General features: G+C 36.4%; 4 protein-coding genes across 7 annotated transcripts; 2 read left to right on the forward strand and 2 right to left on the reverse strand.

The window, feature by feature from the left end:
• The first annotated feature begins 411 nt into the window (after positions 1-411).
• Positions 412-7,595, forward strand: LOC114520126 (solute carrier family 22 member 15-like). The gene is made up of 13 exons (XM_028540347.1): positions 412-791; positions 1,348-1,576; positions 1,686-1,884; positions 2,136-2,345; positions 2,686-2,820; positions 3,058-3,152; positions 3,362-3,470; positions 3,726-3,798; positions 3,944-5,085; positions 5,364-5,404; positions 5,714-5,782; positions 5,903-6,121; positions 6,465-7,595. The coding sequence occupies exons 1-9, from the start codon at positions 504-506 to the stop codon at positions 4,151-4,153; spliced, it is 1,548 nt and encodes a 515-aa protein (XP_028396148.1). The 5' UTR covers positions 412-503; the 3' UTR covers positions 4,154-5,085; positions 5,364-5,404; positions 5,714-5,782; positions 5,903-6,121; positions 6,465-7,595.
• A 1,573-nt stretch (positions 7,596-9,168) lies between these two features.
• On the forward strand, positions 9,169-11,103 carry LOC114516005 (kelch-like protein 18). Its single transcript, XM_028535353.1, has one exon. The coding sequence runs from the start codon at positions 9,174-9,176 to the stop codon at positions 10,878-10,880; it is 1,707 nt and encodes a 568-aa protein (XP_028391154.1). The 5' UTR covers positions 9,169-9,173; the 3' UTR covers positions 10,881-11,103.
• A 147-nt stretch (positions 11,104-11,250) lies between these two features.
• LOC114516016 lies at positions 11,251-14,944 on the reverse strand. Its single transcript, XM_028535364.1, has 5 exons — positions 14,783-14,944; positions 13,439-13,668; positions 13,090-13,153; positions 12,662-12,741; positions 11,251-12,080 (listed from the first exon to the last, which is right to left on the reverse strand). Exons 1-5 carry the CDS (start codon positions 14,904-14,906, stop codon positions 11,439-11,441), a joined length of 1,140 nt encoding a protein of 379 aa, XP_028391165.1. The 5' UTR covers positions 14,907-14,944; the 3' UTR covers positions 11,251-11,438.
• Positions 14,945-15,616: 672 nt separating this feature from the next.
• Positions 15,617-18,194, reverse strand: LOC114516025 (uncharacterized RNA-binding protein C365.04c-like). 4 transcript variants are annotated; one of them, XM_028535391.1, is made up of 7 exons: positions 18,069-18,192; positions 17,839-17,897; positions 17,611-17,663; positions 17,424-17,531; positions 17,046-17,102; positions 16,543-16,556; positions 15,617-16,209 (listed from the first exon to the last, which is right to left on the reverse strand). In XM_028535391.1, exons 2-7 carry the CDS (start codon positions 17,874-17,876, stop codon positions 16,018-16,020), a joined length of 462 nt encoding a protein of 153 aa, XP_028391192.1. In that variant the 5' UTR covers positions 17,877-17,897; positions 18,069-18,192; the 3' UTR covers positions 15,617-16,017. The 4 variants fall into 4 exon arrangements, with proteins under 4 accessions (XP_028391192.1, XP_028391185.1, XP_028391177.1 ...); XM_028535376.1 differs by having other exon boundaries at positions 15,626-16,209; positions 16,462-16,556; positions 18,069-18,183; XM_028535400.1 differs by having other exon boundaries at positions 16,129-16,209; positions 16,503-16,556; positions 18,069-18,194.
• Positions 18,195-19,313: the final 1,119 nt, after the last annotated feature.

The raw sequence follows: 19,313 nt of genomic DNA on the forward strand, positions 1-19,313 counted from the left end.
GCTCTCTAAAGGGCTGTGCACGAAAAAAAATATTTTAGTCTCTGTCTCTTGTAGCAATCCGTTATCCGTATTTATCTGAAATGAAAATGTTTCTTTATTGAGGAGAGGGCATTCCTGACATTATCTCTACGTATGCTTCTTGCGGTCTGAGTGTTCGTAAACGCCATGCTAAAGGTTGCTGTCAATGTATTTTAACAAAATCACTGGCATTATCTAGACTCGGTTTTAGAGACTAGCCTACGTCGTAGCTGAATTTAAGAACTTTGAAAAGAGAAATAGTATCTTAGATTTCTGTGGATAGGTTTTAAGTTTCTCTACGACTGCGGGGTCTCTCCTAATTACTAACAAAGAATGTGTTGAAATCATGGTTGAAATTCGAGATCGTACCTACCAGTCCTGTTTTCCGTGCTATTAGCGTGTCTACCATCTCTCATCTATGCTGAACTCGCCACTGGCCTCTGTTGGCTTTATTAATATAGTTAAGTTTCATTTGCGGTTCTATCATGGCATTAACAGTTGATGAAGTGTTGGAACAGATTGGAGGTTATGAAAAATATCAAATCCTGCTGTTATTTATGTTTGGTTATGTTGCCATTACATTGGATAGTTTTCCAACCATGATAGTGACATTTATAACAGCGGAACCAGATTGGGTTTGTGTACAAGGAAATAACAGCATGTGTAACTTCACTGAAGCTATCTCGCTCACCAGCGATCATTATATGGCAAGATGTGATATGCCCAGAGATAACTGGACTTATGTTTCTGATTTTACATCGACGGTTACGGAGGTATTAGAATTGTTTGTGCAAGCAAGCGACAAAATTCACATCACACTAAGACAGTTTTCGCGATATGTATTTGAGTTGTTTTGCCACTTTACTATTTAGCATCAATAGCATGCGTCAAAAGATACTTTCGAAACTAATGGTGTATCATGTCATGTAAATGTTTTATTAGCGGCGTACGTTAGTAAGCGTTTATATCTTTATGACCTTGTCCATCCTCGTCCACAGGGATTCCCGGCCAACACAGTTTCTGCTCCGCCCGCGCGGGACGCAGTAGTAGATAACTCGAAACTGAAAATGACTGGCACTAGGTTGGAGGCTGGTGCGGATATAGATCATCAGTAATATTGGGGAGCGGGTGTAAGGTGGACACAGAACAACTGCTTATGATACCAACTTATGATAACAAATAACAACTGTTAGACCAGACAAGGCTGATACAGTGCGGAGGGGTCTTGGGTCGAGGGTGACACACCAATTTACAATGAAACAAAGCCACACGGCACACCCAAGTTAACGGCAGCTTCGAGTCTATCAATCTATATTTATTTCATTTTAGTTTGACCTTGTTTGCGAAAAATCGTATCTACAGTCAGTTGCCCAATCATGCTACTGGGCAGGAGTTATGGTTGGTCTAATTATTGGTGGTTATTTATCAGATAGATTTGGAAGAAAAAAAGTGTTTTACATTGGAGTTGTCGGCATTGTTGTAGCAACCTGGGCGATGGTCTTTCCAAAGTATTTTGCTGTTTTTATAGCGGGAAGGCTGTTTAATGGCCTGGGATCAGGTAAAAAACATCAATTTATTTATTTTAATTTTCTTTTAAACTAAAGCTGAACAAAACGAGATTGGTTAAGGCTGAGATTGTCCTCACGTCTTCTTTATTTGCTGTTTAGGATTGATGAATGCGACATATTACGTGATTGTTGCAGAGTATACTTCAAAGAGACACCGTGCTAGATTATGCATTTCTTTATTTTATTTCTGGATTATTGCCCTGCTCTTATTGGCTCTTCTGGCATATCTTATATGTGACTGGAGAACTTTATTACTCTGTTCTGCAGTTTTGGGGACTCCTGGTTTAGCTCTCTGGTGGTAAGTGAAGAAAATGGTTATACGTCATCATGATTATAGCCATACACAATAAATGAACAAATAAATAAATAAATTACTAAATAATAATTATAATTAAGAGCTGATTTCCTCATGGAGTTTCTCCAAGTTTTTCCTCAGTTTCTCCACACTCCACGCACGATTTCCTAAAAGTGGCATTCTCCGATTTCTACGATTAATTCGTGGGAAAAATATCTCACAATTAACAAATCCTTATAACTTACTTCCCGAAGGTTCACACCTGAATCAGTGCGATGGTTATTGCTTCAAGGCCAGGAAGATATGGCCAGAAAAGAACTTGCTAAAGCAGCAAGGATTAACAAGAGAGATATGCCAAAAGATGAACTGATGAAGCCTGAAACAACGGAGACACACGGAAATCTCTTTCATCTATTTCAAAATGCCAAGTTGGCAAAATCCACTTTAATTAATTGGGATATTTGGTGAGAATTTTCACATTTAAGAAGGTTCTAGAAAAATATGATAATGATTACTGGCAGTACTATTATTACATGACAGTACCATTATTTGCAGTACCATTCATACTGCAGAGCAGTACCATTACTGCATGACGGTACTATTACTGCAGGGCAGTACCATTTATACTGCAGGGCAGGGCACTGGCACTGGTAGTACCATTTATACTGTATTAAAACTGCATTTATATACGAAAGCAAGCCCGAGAACTAAACGCACACGAGAGAAACTGTTTGTTAGGGTCATGGTTTAGTTTAACGCCTCTCCTGTGGTTCATGCAGTAGACATAATGATCTTATGCTGCAGGTTTACTGTGGCGCTTGTGTATTATGGTGTTTCTTATGGCTCGGTCGATCTTGGCTGGGATAGATATCTCACGTTTGCTTTAACCAGCCTTGTCGAGTTTCCAGCTGTTTATCTGTCGGTATATCTGGCTGAGAGGTGAGGCTTTATTGCATGTTTTCTAATTAACCAAACAGCAAAGACTGATTCGCTGATAATGCAATGGAAATTTAGTAGTGCTGGTGCATGTACATCAACTCAACTAATGTCGAATATTCGACACTATGAATAAACATGATGGGCGTAAACTATTATATCGGTCCGTCAGATGATCGAGTGTTATTCTAGCTCAGGCAACTTGTTAAGAGGCAACTTGTCAATTCTCTTGTTCATTAGACTGGGTCGAAAGAAGAGCACCATTTTAGGATTGGCAGTGTCTTGTGTTGCTTCCATTATAGCGATATCAATGCCGGAGGATAGATCTAAAATGGGTACAACTCAAGTTTCTTGTTCATACTATAGCAGTCGCCTTTGTATCTACAGTGCATGAATGTTGCATGTGTAGAACTTTTCTATTAATGGGTGCCATGCTTCAAATCTCAGTGTCAGGCCTATACGAATCCAAAATTAGTAAATTACCATTAGTTGCGACAAATTGATTTATAACATAATTGGAATTGTTTGTAAAAACATTTTCCAGGTTTTATTGCTGGCCGTATAGCTATGGCGGCCTTGGCAAGACTCTTTATCAATGTGTCTTTCGCCTGTATTTATCTCTGGATTGTCGAGATATATCCAACCTTTTTACGGTAAGTATTTCACACCAAGTTCTACACCATTACGCCCCAATCTAGCTCTACCTCTTTGGTATTTATAGGAGAAGTCTGTACTGAGATTAGACTGATCATGATAGAAGAAATATTTCTTAGGCGTGGGGGCGTCGCACAGTTGTTACTGCCAGTGAAAATAGCCATAAGGAGAATCGTCCTTCCTAATATTTTCCAGCTCGTACGTCTAGTAACAGAAATGAATCACCTTTGAAAGTTAAATTACCATTCTTGTAGATCAATGGCACTAAGCACGGCTTCAGCATCAGGAAGACTGGGATCGTTTACTGCAAGTTACGTCATTTGGTTGGTAAGAAAAATGAACCATTTCAGGAATTTTTTGCCAACCAAACAATATGCCAAATACAAATTCTTTTATCTCGTACGTCCAAACATTGTGACTCGTCAAAATATTTTTTCACAGGAATAGTTTAATTTTTTCATTATCGTTTCAGATTCGCATTCATCCATTACTACCGTTTGGAATCATGGGATTAATGTGCCTAAAGTCTGCTTTTCTTGCATTTCTTCTTCCTGAGACGCAGGGACAGGATACACTGGAGACTATTAGGGACACGATGCAGAATATTAACAGCCGAGAGAATAACAGCCGAGAGAATGTTAAACAGAATGATAATGCACTGAGGTCTGAGACTAAGTTTTAAATATTATTGAATATTATTATCCTTTCAATAATATGTTATTGGTTGTTCTTCAGCAACACATACTTATAAATCATTTTTAATCACAATGAGTTTTCACAATCATGTAGCCAAGAAAATTTCTTGCACCAAAGCCAAAGGTAATAATAGCTTGTATTTGTAAAACAATTTGAGTTTTTCAGTCTCGCACGGTCCTTTGTAAAACGTGACAGGTAAAAAGTGGAACCTCAATCTTTCCTGCTCTGTTACCGAACTATTTGACGTCATGCCTCATGGACATTGTTGGGTGGAACTGGAAGGGTAACGCTACATTTGGATAAAGCCGTCGGCTTAGGCACAGCACAAATGTAGGTTTTTAGCCCTTCATTCACAGATCATGGCAACTGACCTATACCGAACTATGGTATACCTCAGATGTCCCGGCATTTTAATATTAATTTGATTTGCAGAGCCAGCAGAGGTGTGTCTTACATACCTAGTTTATAGAAATTGGTACCACAGCATATTAGTGGAACACAAGAAACTCCATCTCTGTATGCAATATGTTACTGTGATTGTATACAAAAATCCAAAAACATACCTAAATCCACCGTATATATTTCTTTACGATATAATCGCTACGGCAGGTATAGGTACCTACAGCATGTTTAATGGCCAATCAGATCGCGTTTCCCTGTGACGTAACTTTATTTGAGAGTTTTCAACAAAAATAACTTGATGAATAAAGTGAATATGTATGTGGCCAAGGTGATAGGTTGGTCTTTTACTAGTATTTGAAGTATTCGACAAGTGGACACGTATGTTATATTGGGATGGTTCAAAATGTAGATGAATGAAATATGTAGAGCTGGTGTATAATGTTTCAGTTACATGTACTTGCTGCACATTGCACATTGCTAAATTTGTTGCCTTTTCTGGTCGGTTTATTCCAGAAGGTTTGTAATTGTATACAAATAAATATTGCAATTATTGATTGAAATCAAACATGCATTATATATAAGTTGCGTGAAATCTTCCGTCTTGTAATAAAATCTTCAAAAATTTCCTTGAACGAAGTATTTGGACAGTCTAGAAGATTATTTACAGTACACTGAGTACAGGAAGAACATTTTCACACACATTTAATTATTATGATCGTGGATACAAAATGCTTAGCTGTTTCTGTAATGCTGTAACATGGATATGAAGCTGGGTATAATATTATTATTTCCAGGTGGCAGGATCAAATGATGACGATGATTGCTTTCCTGATAAGTAAGCACTAAACCATACACATTGACAGTAACTATCTATTTATGCTGTATTATGCATAGATTTAACCTTGCTGATACCTGGGTAGACTAAGAAACATATATACTATATAGTAAGCTTGATTTGCACAATAATCAAAGTGGCTTCTTTGTTGCCATGTACTAAGAGAAAATGAATGGAAGTAGTCAGTAGCCGACACACTGGGTGCTTTTCTGCTTACCTTCAAAAGGGCTTTAAAAACTGACAAAAATACATTACATTGTATGCAAAAAAACTTGATATGATAGTAATAAAGTTATTTTTTGGGTATAGGTGTACAATAAATGAATTTTGCTGTGATGGTGAATGCTGTTCAAACTTTACAAAGAACTGGTTTGCATGGTATAAAACATACTTTTTACAGAGACGTTTTGTTTCTTTTGTGAATCATCATGTAATGTATTATTAGACCTCAACCACAATTGTTTTTTGTTTACCTGGAATATATAATCATTTTTGTAGGTCAGTCCTGGTAGTCATCATTTTTACAATTATTATCACTTGTTTATGTGTTCCTCGCATGACAAATTGGACACACAACACTCAGCCCGTTTATTATCATCTTATATCACCTGGAACATACAGATTATATGATACAACATCTTATCAACAACAGCCAACTATCCCACAAAACAATTCACTTGATGTTGGAAAGGAACACTTATCATATCAACCTTACAGGTAATTAACTAAATTCATCGCTAAACACCTTTGTACCTACATAAATTATGATAAAATTATATTTACATATGTGTGTCCATTCCCAAGTTTCACAACCTACATTTCTCCTCGGTTTGTTCGTAATATTGTTAAATTTTTTGGTGACCTGAGTTCAACTGCCTGGGTACAAATTTCAACTTTAATTGCACATGCCCCTCCCCAACTTTCAAAATGATAAAGAAAGAAAGTCCTTTTTATGGGGTTTCTTTTGTAAATTTTAGGCCCCCAAATTTGTCATCCATGCCTCAGGTTTTTGCTTTTGTTTATTTTTCATTTTTTGATAATTTCAATAATCTCTGCACAGATATGAAAGACTTGTTCAACAAACTTCACCAAATTTTAATTATCCCGAGCCATCAGCACCACCAAAGAGTCCCTGAAATTATAGTCACATGTGACAAGGGATATCATGCATATTAAACTATGCTTTAGTTCTGGTCTACAGTGTTGAAATAAGACCAGAAATTCAAGAATCAAGTATGAATTTTTTTATCAAATTCAGTTTAGTGCTGTTAAAATGGATTGGGATTCATACTGTATGAGATATACTGTATGAGACATATATTGTATTCTCAATAGAGAATGATAATTTATTTAGGATTGTAAATAAAATGTGCTTAGGATAGTCTAGAACTGTGGTTTGTAGAAAAGTTTTGAGAAATCATATAGTTTCTCTGTTCAAACCAATAACAGACGTAGTCGAAAAAGAATAATATTTGCTAATATTTGTTCAGATAGTCCTATACACTACACTTGTGAGGCTCCTCGTCTAAAACATTAGACGTTCAACAATTCGTTTTAAACCATCATGTTACCGAGAAACTAAACCAAAGATGGTTAATTTTCTCATGCAAGAAAAAAATGATGAATATTGAATTTTTACTTAGTCCAACAGGATAGTAAAAAACTTTTAGCGTTATAACGTCTTAAAGGCCGCTGAGAGGTTGATGGTGTTTGCTTGAGGCTAAGAAGTAACAACGTATGATTTACTACAGGAGTACAGCTAATTATTACCAGACAGCGCAAACTTTTTATGCAACTTGGCTTTCTCCAAAACGAGTGCCAAGCATTTAAAAATTTAATTCACTTATGCAATTCCCATGCATATGGCTTATTTATTTTGAACTTCAAATTCACACCACGTCGACCTACTGCGTCGTAAGATAAGGTCTGAGATAAGGTCATAATTATGTGGAGTAAACCATAGATAGTATATGGTGCCCGCATTGACTGGGCTGCCTAATGAATAAACCCAATTCATTGTGGTTATTAATTGTAGGAGCGGTGTATGATTTATTTAAAATACTTTATATTATTATATAATATATGCGACTCTACGCAGATTAATGCATGTGATCTATTAGAGTGTTCAACTTTGAACCTTCCTCCGGGTGGTACCCGCGTAACGCAGCTTTTTTGCAACTCTGTTATATACGACTCTACGCAGATTAATAATAACTTTATGTTGTCTGTACATCATTATCAAAGGAATTCTAAATTCTCCCACTACTTTTCATTTCTTTCAATATTTCATTTTTTATAAAAACGGATGATCCTTGATTTGGAAGGATATCAGGAACTTTTTTCTTCAAATACACTAACATGTGTTTAGTTAGCACAAAAGCATGACAGTCATCCTTATATTCTATGTCACACAGTTGAACTGCATCGTCATAACTTTCAACATGGAAGCCACAAACACCGCGTATTTCTGAATTTTCACAATCGAAATTTCCCTGTGTTTTTGCTATCGTTGCGTCCGGAATCAAAAGAAATTTTTCTTGTAGTTTTCCTCTCTGTCTGTTCACAGTATTTTTGTAAGAAGACAATGCCATTTCGTAATTCAAAACAAGGATTCTGTCCCTTGGGTTTTCATCAATCGTTAGCATATCAATATTTGTTGCTTCATTGTTTGATTTTTTCAATGAAATAAAGCCATTTTGACTACAAACGGATATTATCACATACAAACAAATAATAGAAATAGTCCATAACAAAATGCGAGGAAGCATCCCGTCACTTTTATCAAAACACGGTCTTCACTTTGAGATGGAAACTCTGCCAATCCTGAAATGCGTTACCGATGCATTTTGCGCCATCCTTATTCAGTATTATTCCGACAAAACTTCAGATTTTTAATGTTATGCTTTGCAACATTCGAAGCATAACAAAAACGGGGTATGAACGCTGTTCTATTGACAAAAACAAACCAATGTTACTGCTAGAAACAGAAATTTGCATATGTATACATATTTTCTTCAATGTGGTTTGTATCTATTACTTGTTTTTTCTTAGGTGTTGCAGTATGCATTTTAAAATATTTTCATTTTATTTGCTGGCCATTAAGATTCATTAATTGGCGCATCATGTTATTTTTATTCACTGATCGTTCTAACTCTTTTTAATATCCACAGACACCTGGACTAAAAACCTCATACATGCATGTTTAGTGTAGGATGCTCTGAAGTTCGGAACTGTTCGAATCGAGAAGACTGTTGTGATCAGATGATTCTCTTCAGATAAGTGGAAAAAAGGGAGACGATGTTTCCTATAATTTTCTTCCACTTAACTCGCATTTCATTTATTCTTCTCAGTTTGTTTGGCTGTCACCACAGCAGGTAGTGTTAAATAAAATATTGTCAAATGAATATTAATATGTATGACGTGTGCAATTGAAAGATGGCCATCATTGTGTTAGGATGCAAAAAGCTATCAAATCTATTTCACATTAAATGCGCGCTTAGCTGACTATAGTTCATGACAGGATCAACACTATGATCTTGAATTCGATTTTTTTAAACAATTAGGTATTAATTAATGTCTCAATTAATGTCTCAATTTAAAGATACTCAATTTTATTGAGGTTCTGGCTTCTGATTGGCTATTTTCTTGCTAAGCTCAGCCACTGATTGGCTAAAAATAGAAAGAACGTGTCAAAAACGTCGATTTACATGTACTATCCGGTAGGGGCAAAAACCGTATCGGGGCTTGGTGTGATAACTAACGTTTCAAGATGGCGGCTGAGGTAGAGGAAGAAGCAAAATTAATTTCAGTTTCGAACTTTGAATTTGATGCATTTTCGCAACTTTTTCAGCTAAAACAGATTGAAAAATTATGCGACATCTCCCTGAAAGTTGGCGATAATTCAGTAAAAGCTCATCGAGTAGTATTAGCAGCGACAACTCCTTATTTCAATGCAATGTTTACGGGAGATATGTTAGAGAGTCGACAAGAAGAGGTCACTTTATACGGAGTCGAATTTAAAGCGCTTGAATTACTTATTAATTACTGTTATAGCGGTACGATAGAGATTACTACAAAAAACGTTCAAAGTCTTCTAGTAACAGCCAGTTTACTACAACTTTGGAAAGTTAAGGATGCCTGTGTCGATTTTTTTCAGGAAAGACTCCATCCGAATAATTGTCTTGGAATTCTCAATTTTGCGGAGGCATTCAGCTGTGTGACATTATCACAAGCGGCTGATGCGTACACTGTTCAAAATTTTAAACATGTTAATTCTGATGAATTTTTTGCGCTCTCATATGAAGAGATGTCTAAACTTTTGACTCGTGAAGACTTAAACATTCGTTCGGAAGAGCAGGTGTTTGAAGCCGTTATGAAATGGATCAAAAAAGACGAAGAAGACCGTAAAGTATTTTTGCCAAATTTGCTGAAGAATGTTCGTCTCGCTCTGCTCTCACCGCAGTATCTTTGTGATAAAGTATGCAATGATGATCTCATTCGAAACAGTCTGACGTGTCGAGACCTTATTGATGAGGTCAAGAATTATTTTCTCTTACCTGAACGAAGATTGAACTATACTGGTATATTCGCTAAACCAAGGAAATGTAGCGAGGCAGCAGGAGAGATTTATGCTATTGGTGGACTCACTCAATGTGGTGAAGCTCTTAGTACGGTTGAGAAGTTTGACCTACTTAATTTGAGTTGGCAGTCGTGTACTTCAATGTTAACTCTACGGACTAGAGTAGGTGTTGCAGTTCTTGGCAGCAAGTTGTATGCACTGGGTGGGTATGACGGAAACGATCGACTAAGTACAGTTGAATTCTTTGACCTCGAGGAAAATACATGGTGCAAAACATCATCAATGAATACCCGCAGAAGTGCCCTTGGTGCATCCACGTTGAATGGCAACATATTTGTATCTGGGGGCTATGATGGTCATATATCCCTACATACTGTTGAGTTTTATAATCCTGAGACAAAGCAATGGCGATTTACATCTCCAATGACTACCTTGCGCAGTGCAGCTGGGATGGTGTCTTTGGGCGGCAAACTTTATGTGGCTGGTGGTCACAATGGTTTGCAGATATTCAGTTCAGTGGAGTGTTTTGACCCACAGTTGAACACATGGACATCAATGCCTGGAATGCAGTCAAGACGATGTCGTGTTGGTGTGGTTGAAATGGATGGTTGTCTCTACGCCTGTGGTGGTTATGATGGTAATTCCTTCCTTAATTCACTGGAGCGTTATTGTCCAAAGGAAGGTACATGGTCTTTGCTGGCATCCATGAGTTCCAGAAGAAGCAGAGTTGCCCTAGCAACACTTGGTGGTCATCTTTATGCTATTGGTGGTTATGATGGTATGTCTAACCTCAGTACCATGGAGAGATATGATCCAGTAGCTGACCAATGGATGCCAGCACCATCCATGATCTTGCATCAAGGTGGTGTTGGTGTTGGAGTTTTACCTCGTGTCTGATGAAGATATCTCAGAATGATGATGTTCAATCTTAGACTTTTGATTGGATATTAAAGTTTTTATGCTCTGACATAAGTCAAACCTGTTTTTAACATACTGTACATATTTGGCCAGGTTGGGTTTGTGGACCTGAGGCAATATGCTTAAATGTTCAAAGATAATATTTAGCTAAATTATTAGCATCAAACCTTCAAACTGTAAAAGGTTGTTAAATGCCTTTTAATGTTTCAATTGTAGACAATGCAAAATAACAAGTTAACGCACAATGCACTATTATGTAATTGGTGTGCCTAGCTTACAGACTTACAGTACATGGCATTTTACAATACATTTTTTCTTCACTATTACAGATATTTTCGTACATTTTTAGCTAATGGGACGATTCTGGTCTTGAAGCTGATCTTTGATATCTGATATATAGTAGCTACAAATTATATTTTTCCACTATGTTCATGAAGTCGATTCAACTTTACTGACTTATAATTGAATTGCTACTATTGAATTGTTACTCTCCAATCTCAGACCATTAATTTTCAATTATCTCATGACTCATGTATTCTAACGAACCCAAAGGTTGAGCGAATATGATGTGGGGGCATTGGACACAAAATTATCAATATTGCCATAATCATGATGTGTGTCACCCACACCAAACTTTGCTGCACCTTCCTCTGTTATTCCAACACCATGATCTGCTCTGTCACAATCATTTCCTCCACCACCAATCATCATCACCGCACCATCACCACTATCCCAATCACACCAAAACCCAATGTAGTTACTACTCTGAATGTTGCCGTTACAACTGTGCTTCTCAAAACCTGCCGTAGTTTGGTACTGACCGCCGTAAATAACTGGACAATTTCCACGACACTGATCACTTGCCCAGACAGCACCATTACGAAAGTTTCCATAACTTGTGATTTTAGACCTGAATGTCCCACCTTGAAGACAATTGGAAGTGGTCTGTAGTAGAGCTGTGTGACTGGAGTCATCACTTCGTGTTATCTTGAATTCGTTGGCTTTTACTTTCCAGAATGCTTCAGAAATCATGTCATTATTTTCAGCTGGGTTTAAGAATTTTCCAAAATATTGATTTCTATCATACCAAAATTTCCCATTTAATATCCAATTCTTCGAATCATTGTTGGAAAAGCGAGCGATTAGTGTCCATCCATCATTTAACAGGTCACAGTATGCCTGAAATAAGAACATCTTATAGCTCAGTCATACCATAGTTCATACAATGAAAGAATGAAACTAAGCTGCATTAAGATCGTTCACACTTCACACGATGCCAGAAATATTCCATTTTCGGTTTTTTATTCTTTAAATTTAGTTTATTATTACTTTCCATCATTCCGGCTCAGTTTATCAAAATTGCAGTCATAGGTTTTGTGGTAAAACTTTTACTGCACGAATGTTGCACAGTACAGAGAGAGGCAGAGTTTTAAACGGTTAAAATTGTAAACTGAGGTTTTAAAGGGTCTTAAAATCGAGTGCAATTATACACACTTCAAATTCAAGCAAGGAGCAGTTGCTGGAAAATAAATCAACTATCGGTCTTCCGGCAGGAATCGAACCTACGTTTTTGCGATGCCAGTGCAATGCTCTTGCCGGTGAGCTACAGAGGTAGCTGACAAGAGCAAGCGTGGTTAATGCGGAGAATATGTGAGTTTGAGTTCATATTAGAAATTTCGTTCTGTTTTTTACTTTGCTTACATCGAGTGGACTTGTCTCTGTACTTCACAAATTAATTTTATCTTATACTAATATCTTACCTGAAAGGTTTTCAATCTATAGTATCCGTTTTGTAACTGAGGATCCTTTTTGCGCAAGTCATTACATGAACTAGTATTGTCTATATAAAGTAATTATGATAATACTGTAACGACAAAGTTCAGAACGCTAACGCTAAGCTATAATACTTCAGTGCAGTTCAATTGTTAAAATCAGCAGGTATCGATAAAAAAACGTTTTAGGCCCGTATATTAGGCGTCGAACTTTTCATGTGCCAAATCGAATGCAAATGAACTTAAACAAAGACTTTAGCTCATTAACATTAGGTTCGGCACATAAAAAGTTCGACGTCTAAAACAGGTCTTAGAAAATTAACATTGTCATTGTTATGTGTCTGTTAAAAATTCACAATGACATTCATAAAACATAAAATTATTTCAAGAACTTGACTGACATATATTTCACTTACAAAGATATTCTGAACTTGTAGCATCACTTGCTTTCTCGTTCTCAATTTCATTTTCTTTTTCCAACTAGGAAAAATTATACGTGAATTATCCATAATTTTGTAGTTACATATATACATGCACACATTTCCAGGGTCAAGTCAGTTTATATCTTGAATTTGTCTTTCTTAATCAGTAATATTTCTGCACTAACGTAAAAGCTCAAAAACTAATTGTGTGATAAAAATGGTGAAAAAACGGAAACTTGATATCAATAACATCTTCCAAACATCATGCTTAATACAACGCAACAGCATTTACACGAAATATTATTCTTGCGGTAAACAATAAATTTGCCCATGTTTTACTTACAGTTTTTCCAAGATCTTGATAAAATGTCCACTCTCCTATTTTGTGATATTCTGAGCCACTTTTTACAGTTTTGTATTTGCTGATTTGACAATTTTCTGCATATTTTTTAGCGTTAAGTCTGTAGTTGTAACCAACACAATCCGTTGCTTGGAGACACTTTAAGGAACACTCAACTTGGGAATAGACAGCATGTCTGGCAATAATGTGTTCAGGTGGCAACGATTCTCCTCCTGTTGTTTAAAAAATGTTTGTCATGCAAACGTATGCTCTATTCTTACACAATATATATGTATAATTTGAATGACTTAGGCCAGTTTCAGACGTCGAACTTTTTATGTGCGAAATCGAATGCAAATGATATTAAACACAGCCTTTAGTTCATTTACATTCAACAAACCAAGAATGTCATATCGGCACTCAGCACTGAGTCCGCGCTGTACGGAAGTACACTACAGTTGGGCCGGCTATACTATAATAGTGTATGCATGATGCATACGATGAGTTCTATTTCACTCGGTTTTAGCCTTAAGGTTGCTTTCCATGCATTTTGCGCGATTTTTATACGCGCGTACATGTAGGGAAAATTTTAAATGCTTTTAATTTTTTATTGATTTAACATCAAAGGTCAACGAATGCATACTAAAATATGGAGAAAACGAAGTTCTTTCGATTTATTCACTTAGTTTTTTCAAAGGTAACATGTATAAGGATTTCGACTTACGAGCGTGTAAGTAGTGCCTATGAAAAACGCGTAAGTGGAAAACAGCCGGCTTCAACCTTTAGGGCTGCTTCAGTTCCATTGTCGCGTCTTTTGCACGTACGCACATTAAAGCTTCAAGTTAAATTCTATGCCAGAATTTAACACCAAATCGTCAACAGAATTTAACCCTATGCATGCATGCATCTATTCAATCGTTGATTTCATAAGTATTATTTAAATGATCAGTTTAAACCTTTGAGTGCGTATATATATGTTGATGAACGTACAAATTGAAAAAACGCGACAGTACGCGGATAGCAGCCCAAAGGGAAACGCGTTTTTCATACGCACGTACACTAAATCCTTATATATATATATAATATTTGAAAACGATACAAAGTTAAATGATACAAAGTTGGAAACATTTGAAATTTTCTGCACGTAAAAGAACGCGTAAGCGGAAAGCCGCCCTGCAACATCTTTAACATGCATGCATGGTCTTAGTCTTATTTTCCGTCAAAAGTTAAACACATGCAGTCTAACCCAGTTCAATTAATCTTGAGCGTATATGTTCTGGACCATTCGTTTTTCAACTTTCTCAATTCTAATATTTTGCATTAAAACAGGAAACATATAATACTTGCCATAATAGCCGTTTACTTTGACGAAAGTAGTTTGCCTTCTCAAAGATGTTTGGGGTTGATCTGGCTTTGCAATAACGGTTAAAATTTTCAGCAGAAATATGGAAAGGGAAACCAGTATAGCCATCTTAATGTTTACAGCAACAGAAGTCTAGCTTATTTAAATTGAACTATCGCAAAATGTAAACAAAAATATGTCTCAGGCAGATGGAACTTACGTAGCTACCTGCAATTAAGGAATGCGCATGCAATGGTGTCGATGTGCGTGTGTCTTTACAAACGACTTTTGTCATACGTCACACGTACAGCAAATAATAAACATGTTTTATAATTTTCGCCTTGCATGCCAAAATCTTTTCGTGTGCGGGAAACGACAAGACTCAAGAGGAATAATGGTTTCATATTCTTATATTCGTCTTATGCCGGCCTGACTGATTTTTTTAAGACGCGATTGTTTTTCCGGTATGGGACCGACATGAAAAGATTTCGCTCGTTTTTAACTTGTTATTTTTAACTATTAAAAATTATTTACTAAAAATTATTTAAAAATACGTAGCTCGTATTACTTTTTCCATTCGAATTCTGCTCGCACGAAAAAAGGAAAGAAGTTCTAGCAATTGCTAGAACTTTTACTCATTATAAATAATAATGAAAAAAAAATAATTAGCCTTTCTCACGATGACGTTTTGGGGTACTTTCAATTTTTTCAAACGGCTTTTAAAAGTTATAACAACATGAAAAGCAATTTTTTTAGAATCAACAGACCATTGAATTGGAGGAATAATTCCAGCCTAAAATTAAAGACTGTGGCCGTTATGAGGTCTCACGCTTGCGGTTTTGAGAAAACTGAGTACCCCAAAAATGGCGGCATATTCGTCATCGTGAGAAAGGCTAATTGAACTTCTTCTGCATCATTTAATGTCAATTTGTTGGAATACATTTTAGTAGTAAGGAGTGCAAGATTTTGAAATATTACTAGCAGTAAGCAAAATGTAATTTCCATTTAATGGCCGATACTTTCATCAAAAACAATCAAAAGCCTAGTGACAAATAAAAAAATGCTTTTTTCTTCAAAGGGGGTCGTGACTTTATTGAATAGAAGAATTAAAGCCAGCTAAGCGACTAAAGTTAGACCGGTCGAGATCATTAGACTTCATATATTTGGCCCGTTCACTGTCTGGTTTTCATAATTCATGATTCACATTAACGCATATATTAAATAAAACAAATGTTTAAAATCATTTATCATTGCGGGTGCCAATACTCCTTTGTTTCTTCTTTAGTTTTGCTTTCTTTCTTTTCTCTTTCATTTTATCAATCTTACTCCTCAGTTTAGTCATCCGTTGTTCTCCCTTCCCGCCACCACCGCAAGTGACTTCAACGTTTATCCGTCTTCCGCACATGGTGCTGTTATGGCGTTGTAGGGCTTTCTAGGATTTATTAAAACAATTCTTTGAAATCAGAAGAGCAAAATAGTTGATTTATACATCGAAAAAATATTACTAAGCCTGCCCTAGGCAGTTAACCTGACAAAAAGCTAGACCAGACCAAATCGGTCTGAGATCTGGTGCGGTGCGTGACCTGAGATCTGGCATTCTGGTGTAATTTAATCGTGACGTAAGATCTGGTGTAATTTAATCGTGGGCCGTGGCGCGATTAAAATATTGTATGTAAAACCTTACGGTTTGAAACTTTTTGTTTTCAAATTCCAAGAAAGCGCAACCTTTTGACTTTCCTGTTGTCTTATTCGTTAAAATTCTTACATCAGTTATGCCTCCTTGAAACATAAAGGAAAATATTGTCAAACAACAAAGAATAGAATTCCACAATAATTTAAGTGGGGACTAAGCAAATATTCTGGGTCGAGGTTGAGAAGCAATCCAGAAGAATTGGAAAATTGTAAAACAAAAGTGTACCGATTTTGAAACGAACGAAAAAACTGTTTTCAATCTTTTATTTCTTAGCTGTACACAATTAATTCAATTTCATTTATAACAAGTCAGTCGGTTTTAACTGAAACTGGTTTCAGTGGCGAAACTACAACAATAATTGGGGGGGGGGGCAATATTCATTTATCCAGTTCTGCCCTACGGATTTCTTTTGTAAGTGATTTCTTTCAATTGCTTACAATAGAAATCCATTCGGCAGAACTGAATGTATTAATACTGACCCCTCGCAATTATCGCTCCCCTGTGTGTTTTTTTTTGTGACAATGCAACTACCATAGCGGCCTATATCCAATATACACGATTCCTATAACACATACCGTCAGAATCGAAATGATTTCTGATGTCACTTTCTGTACACTCAAATGGCAGGTTTCCTGTCAATGAAGAGATGTATTGTGATTGATTTTTCAATTGACATCAATCAGGGATGTCCACTGAGTATTGAGTAGGCTATGTCTATGTCTACTGTCAGGTACATCAGACATCAAGCATGTTCAGATTTAATTGGTTTGTTGTAATTTTTATCATTCATCTTAGTCAGAGAGAATGTTAACATTGAATTTGTAATTCTAAACAAATCTTTACCATGATGAATTTTTTTTGAGACGTTCTCTCATTGTGAATATTTATTTGATACAAGCTTTCAGCTGCCAGAGTGAGACTGCAGCCTTCAACAGGTAGTTAAAAATCTTTACCAATAAATAAAATGAATCTTGAACAAGGATTTGAATTTTTTTCTGCTGATATGTTTTCTTCCTCATTCTCTTGAACTTCTGATTTTTTTCTCTTCTTTATTGATTGTTCTGAAGTAAAAATAATGAATGTAAAGTTCCTCTAATTGAACATTAAAGATTGCTGATGTAAACGTGTTTCTAAACCAACCATTTTCAGATCCATCATTTTGATTTTCTTGCTGTCGTTTCCTATTCCACCACCTACACAAGCAAAAGACGGTCATATCCTCAAATGTTACCCACATTTCAAAATTCAAATACAATAATACATTCAGCTGCCAGGTCCCTTTTTTCAACTACCACCCCGGCCTAGCCATATAAATAATTCCCTTTAGGCTCTGTGATAATAATTTACCAATAATATTATTTATATTACTTGTGACGTCTTTGTTTTCTTTGGCTAACAGCTGACATTTCAACTCTCAGGTCATTCACCTAGATAGTTGTAGTATAGTACAGGTGAAATATTGTCATGTTGTTTCATTAAAACAAATTTAGCATAAACGAACAACTGCCTGTCCAACAATATCAATGCAAACTGAGATAGAGGCCTGCGATAAATTAAAACCACTGATTAAAACCGGATAAAACGTCACGATTTCATACCTTTCATTCACTGGTTTTCATAATTGGCGGCCATATTGGAATTTAACGTGAAAGCCACTGAGCTGTATACTATAGCTAGTGAACTGAACTGGGAACATATCCTCCCGTAGTCCGTTACATTCGTTACATTTGGGTGTCTTTTGGATTGTCTTTGGATTGCTTTAACAGTTTAACTGATCGAGAATCTATTTTTCGAAAACGTCATGCCATTGCCACTATATCTACTTGTATTGGCAAGTATAAAATCAAAATTAGATTTATTCAAATTCAATACCTGGAGCAGTGTGGATTTTTCAAGTCAGATATAAAAAATAATATAAAATAATAATATTTTGTTACACCCAATACAGTTTCACCGATTGTGTGTAATTTGTGACACACTTGCATAAGTGCACAACATTGTTCAACAGCAGGCTCACACCTCTCAGCGGAAGCAAGAGCCGTGGACCGACCGAATCACGATAATAATTCCCTTTCATTTTTCAGTTGTTACATTTCTGTCATTTCACTGTATATATTGATGTTATTTAGTTATTTGCTACTATTATTATGTCTATTTTGATGCAGCTAAGTGCACCGCGCTGTAAAATACCACTGACCGCTAATGCGTAAATCTAGGATTCTTGGTATCATATATTGAGTGGATGGAAATCACTGAAATAAAATCTTGGAGAATTAGGATAGATATGTCATAGAGGCTGAACATAGAACCAAAATTTTTTGGGGGTTGTGGGTTGAATGATTTTCAATAAAACTGCCTGTGACTAGCTCGAACAATTAGCTCGAACAAATTACCAGGGGCCGGTTGTATAAACTATTTAAGTACACGTTGCATAGTTAAACCCTAGTTAACTCAGAAATACACAACTCTGATTGGCCATTTACATCCAGTACCACAGGGTAGAACAACCGCAGTTTCTTGCAAGAACCCTTTCAGTCTTTTCACCATTTTCATGACTTCTATGTACATTTTCCCCTATGTGCGCAGAAAACTGGTCGGTTGTCATATTCTCAACTGACATTCAGAGCATAGCCCTCCCCAGGCGTGATTCTCGCGAGATTTAACCTTGATACTGAATGGTGCTAAGGAAGTGAACTGGGTACATTGGTTACGGCTGTATACTATATACTGACACAAGGTTTTTGTGCGCAAAACTTACAAGCGCTAGCAGAAAGCCTGGTTCATTGCGGTTACATAGTTGGCCATGGTGTGTGCTATGTGATTTTTGATACATTATTATACAA

The sequence above is a fragment of the Dendronephthya gigantea genome, unplaced genomic scaffold, assembly GCF_004324835.1.
Source record: "Dendronephthya gigantea isolate DGI-Jeju-01 unplaced genomic scaffold, DenGig_1.0 000000F, whole genome shotgun sequence".
In the NCBI taxonomy this organism is placed as follows: domain Eukaryota; kingdom Metazoa; phylum Cnidaria; class Anthozoa; order Malacalcyonacea; family Nephtheidae; genus Dendronephthya; species Dendronephthya gigantea.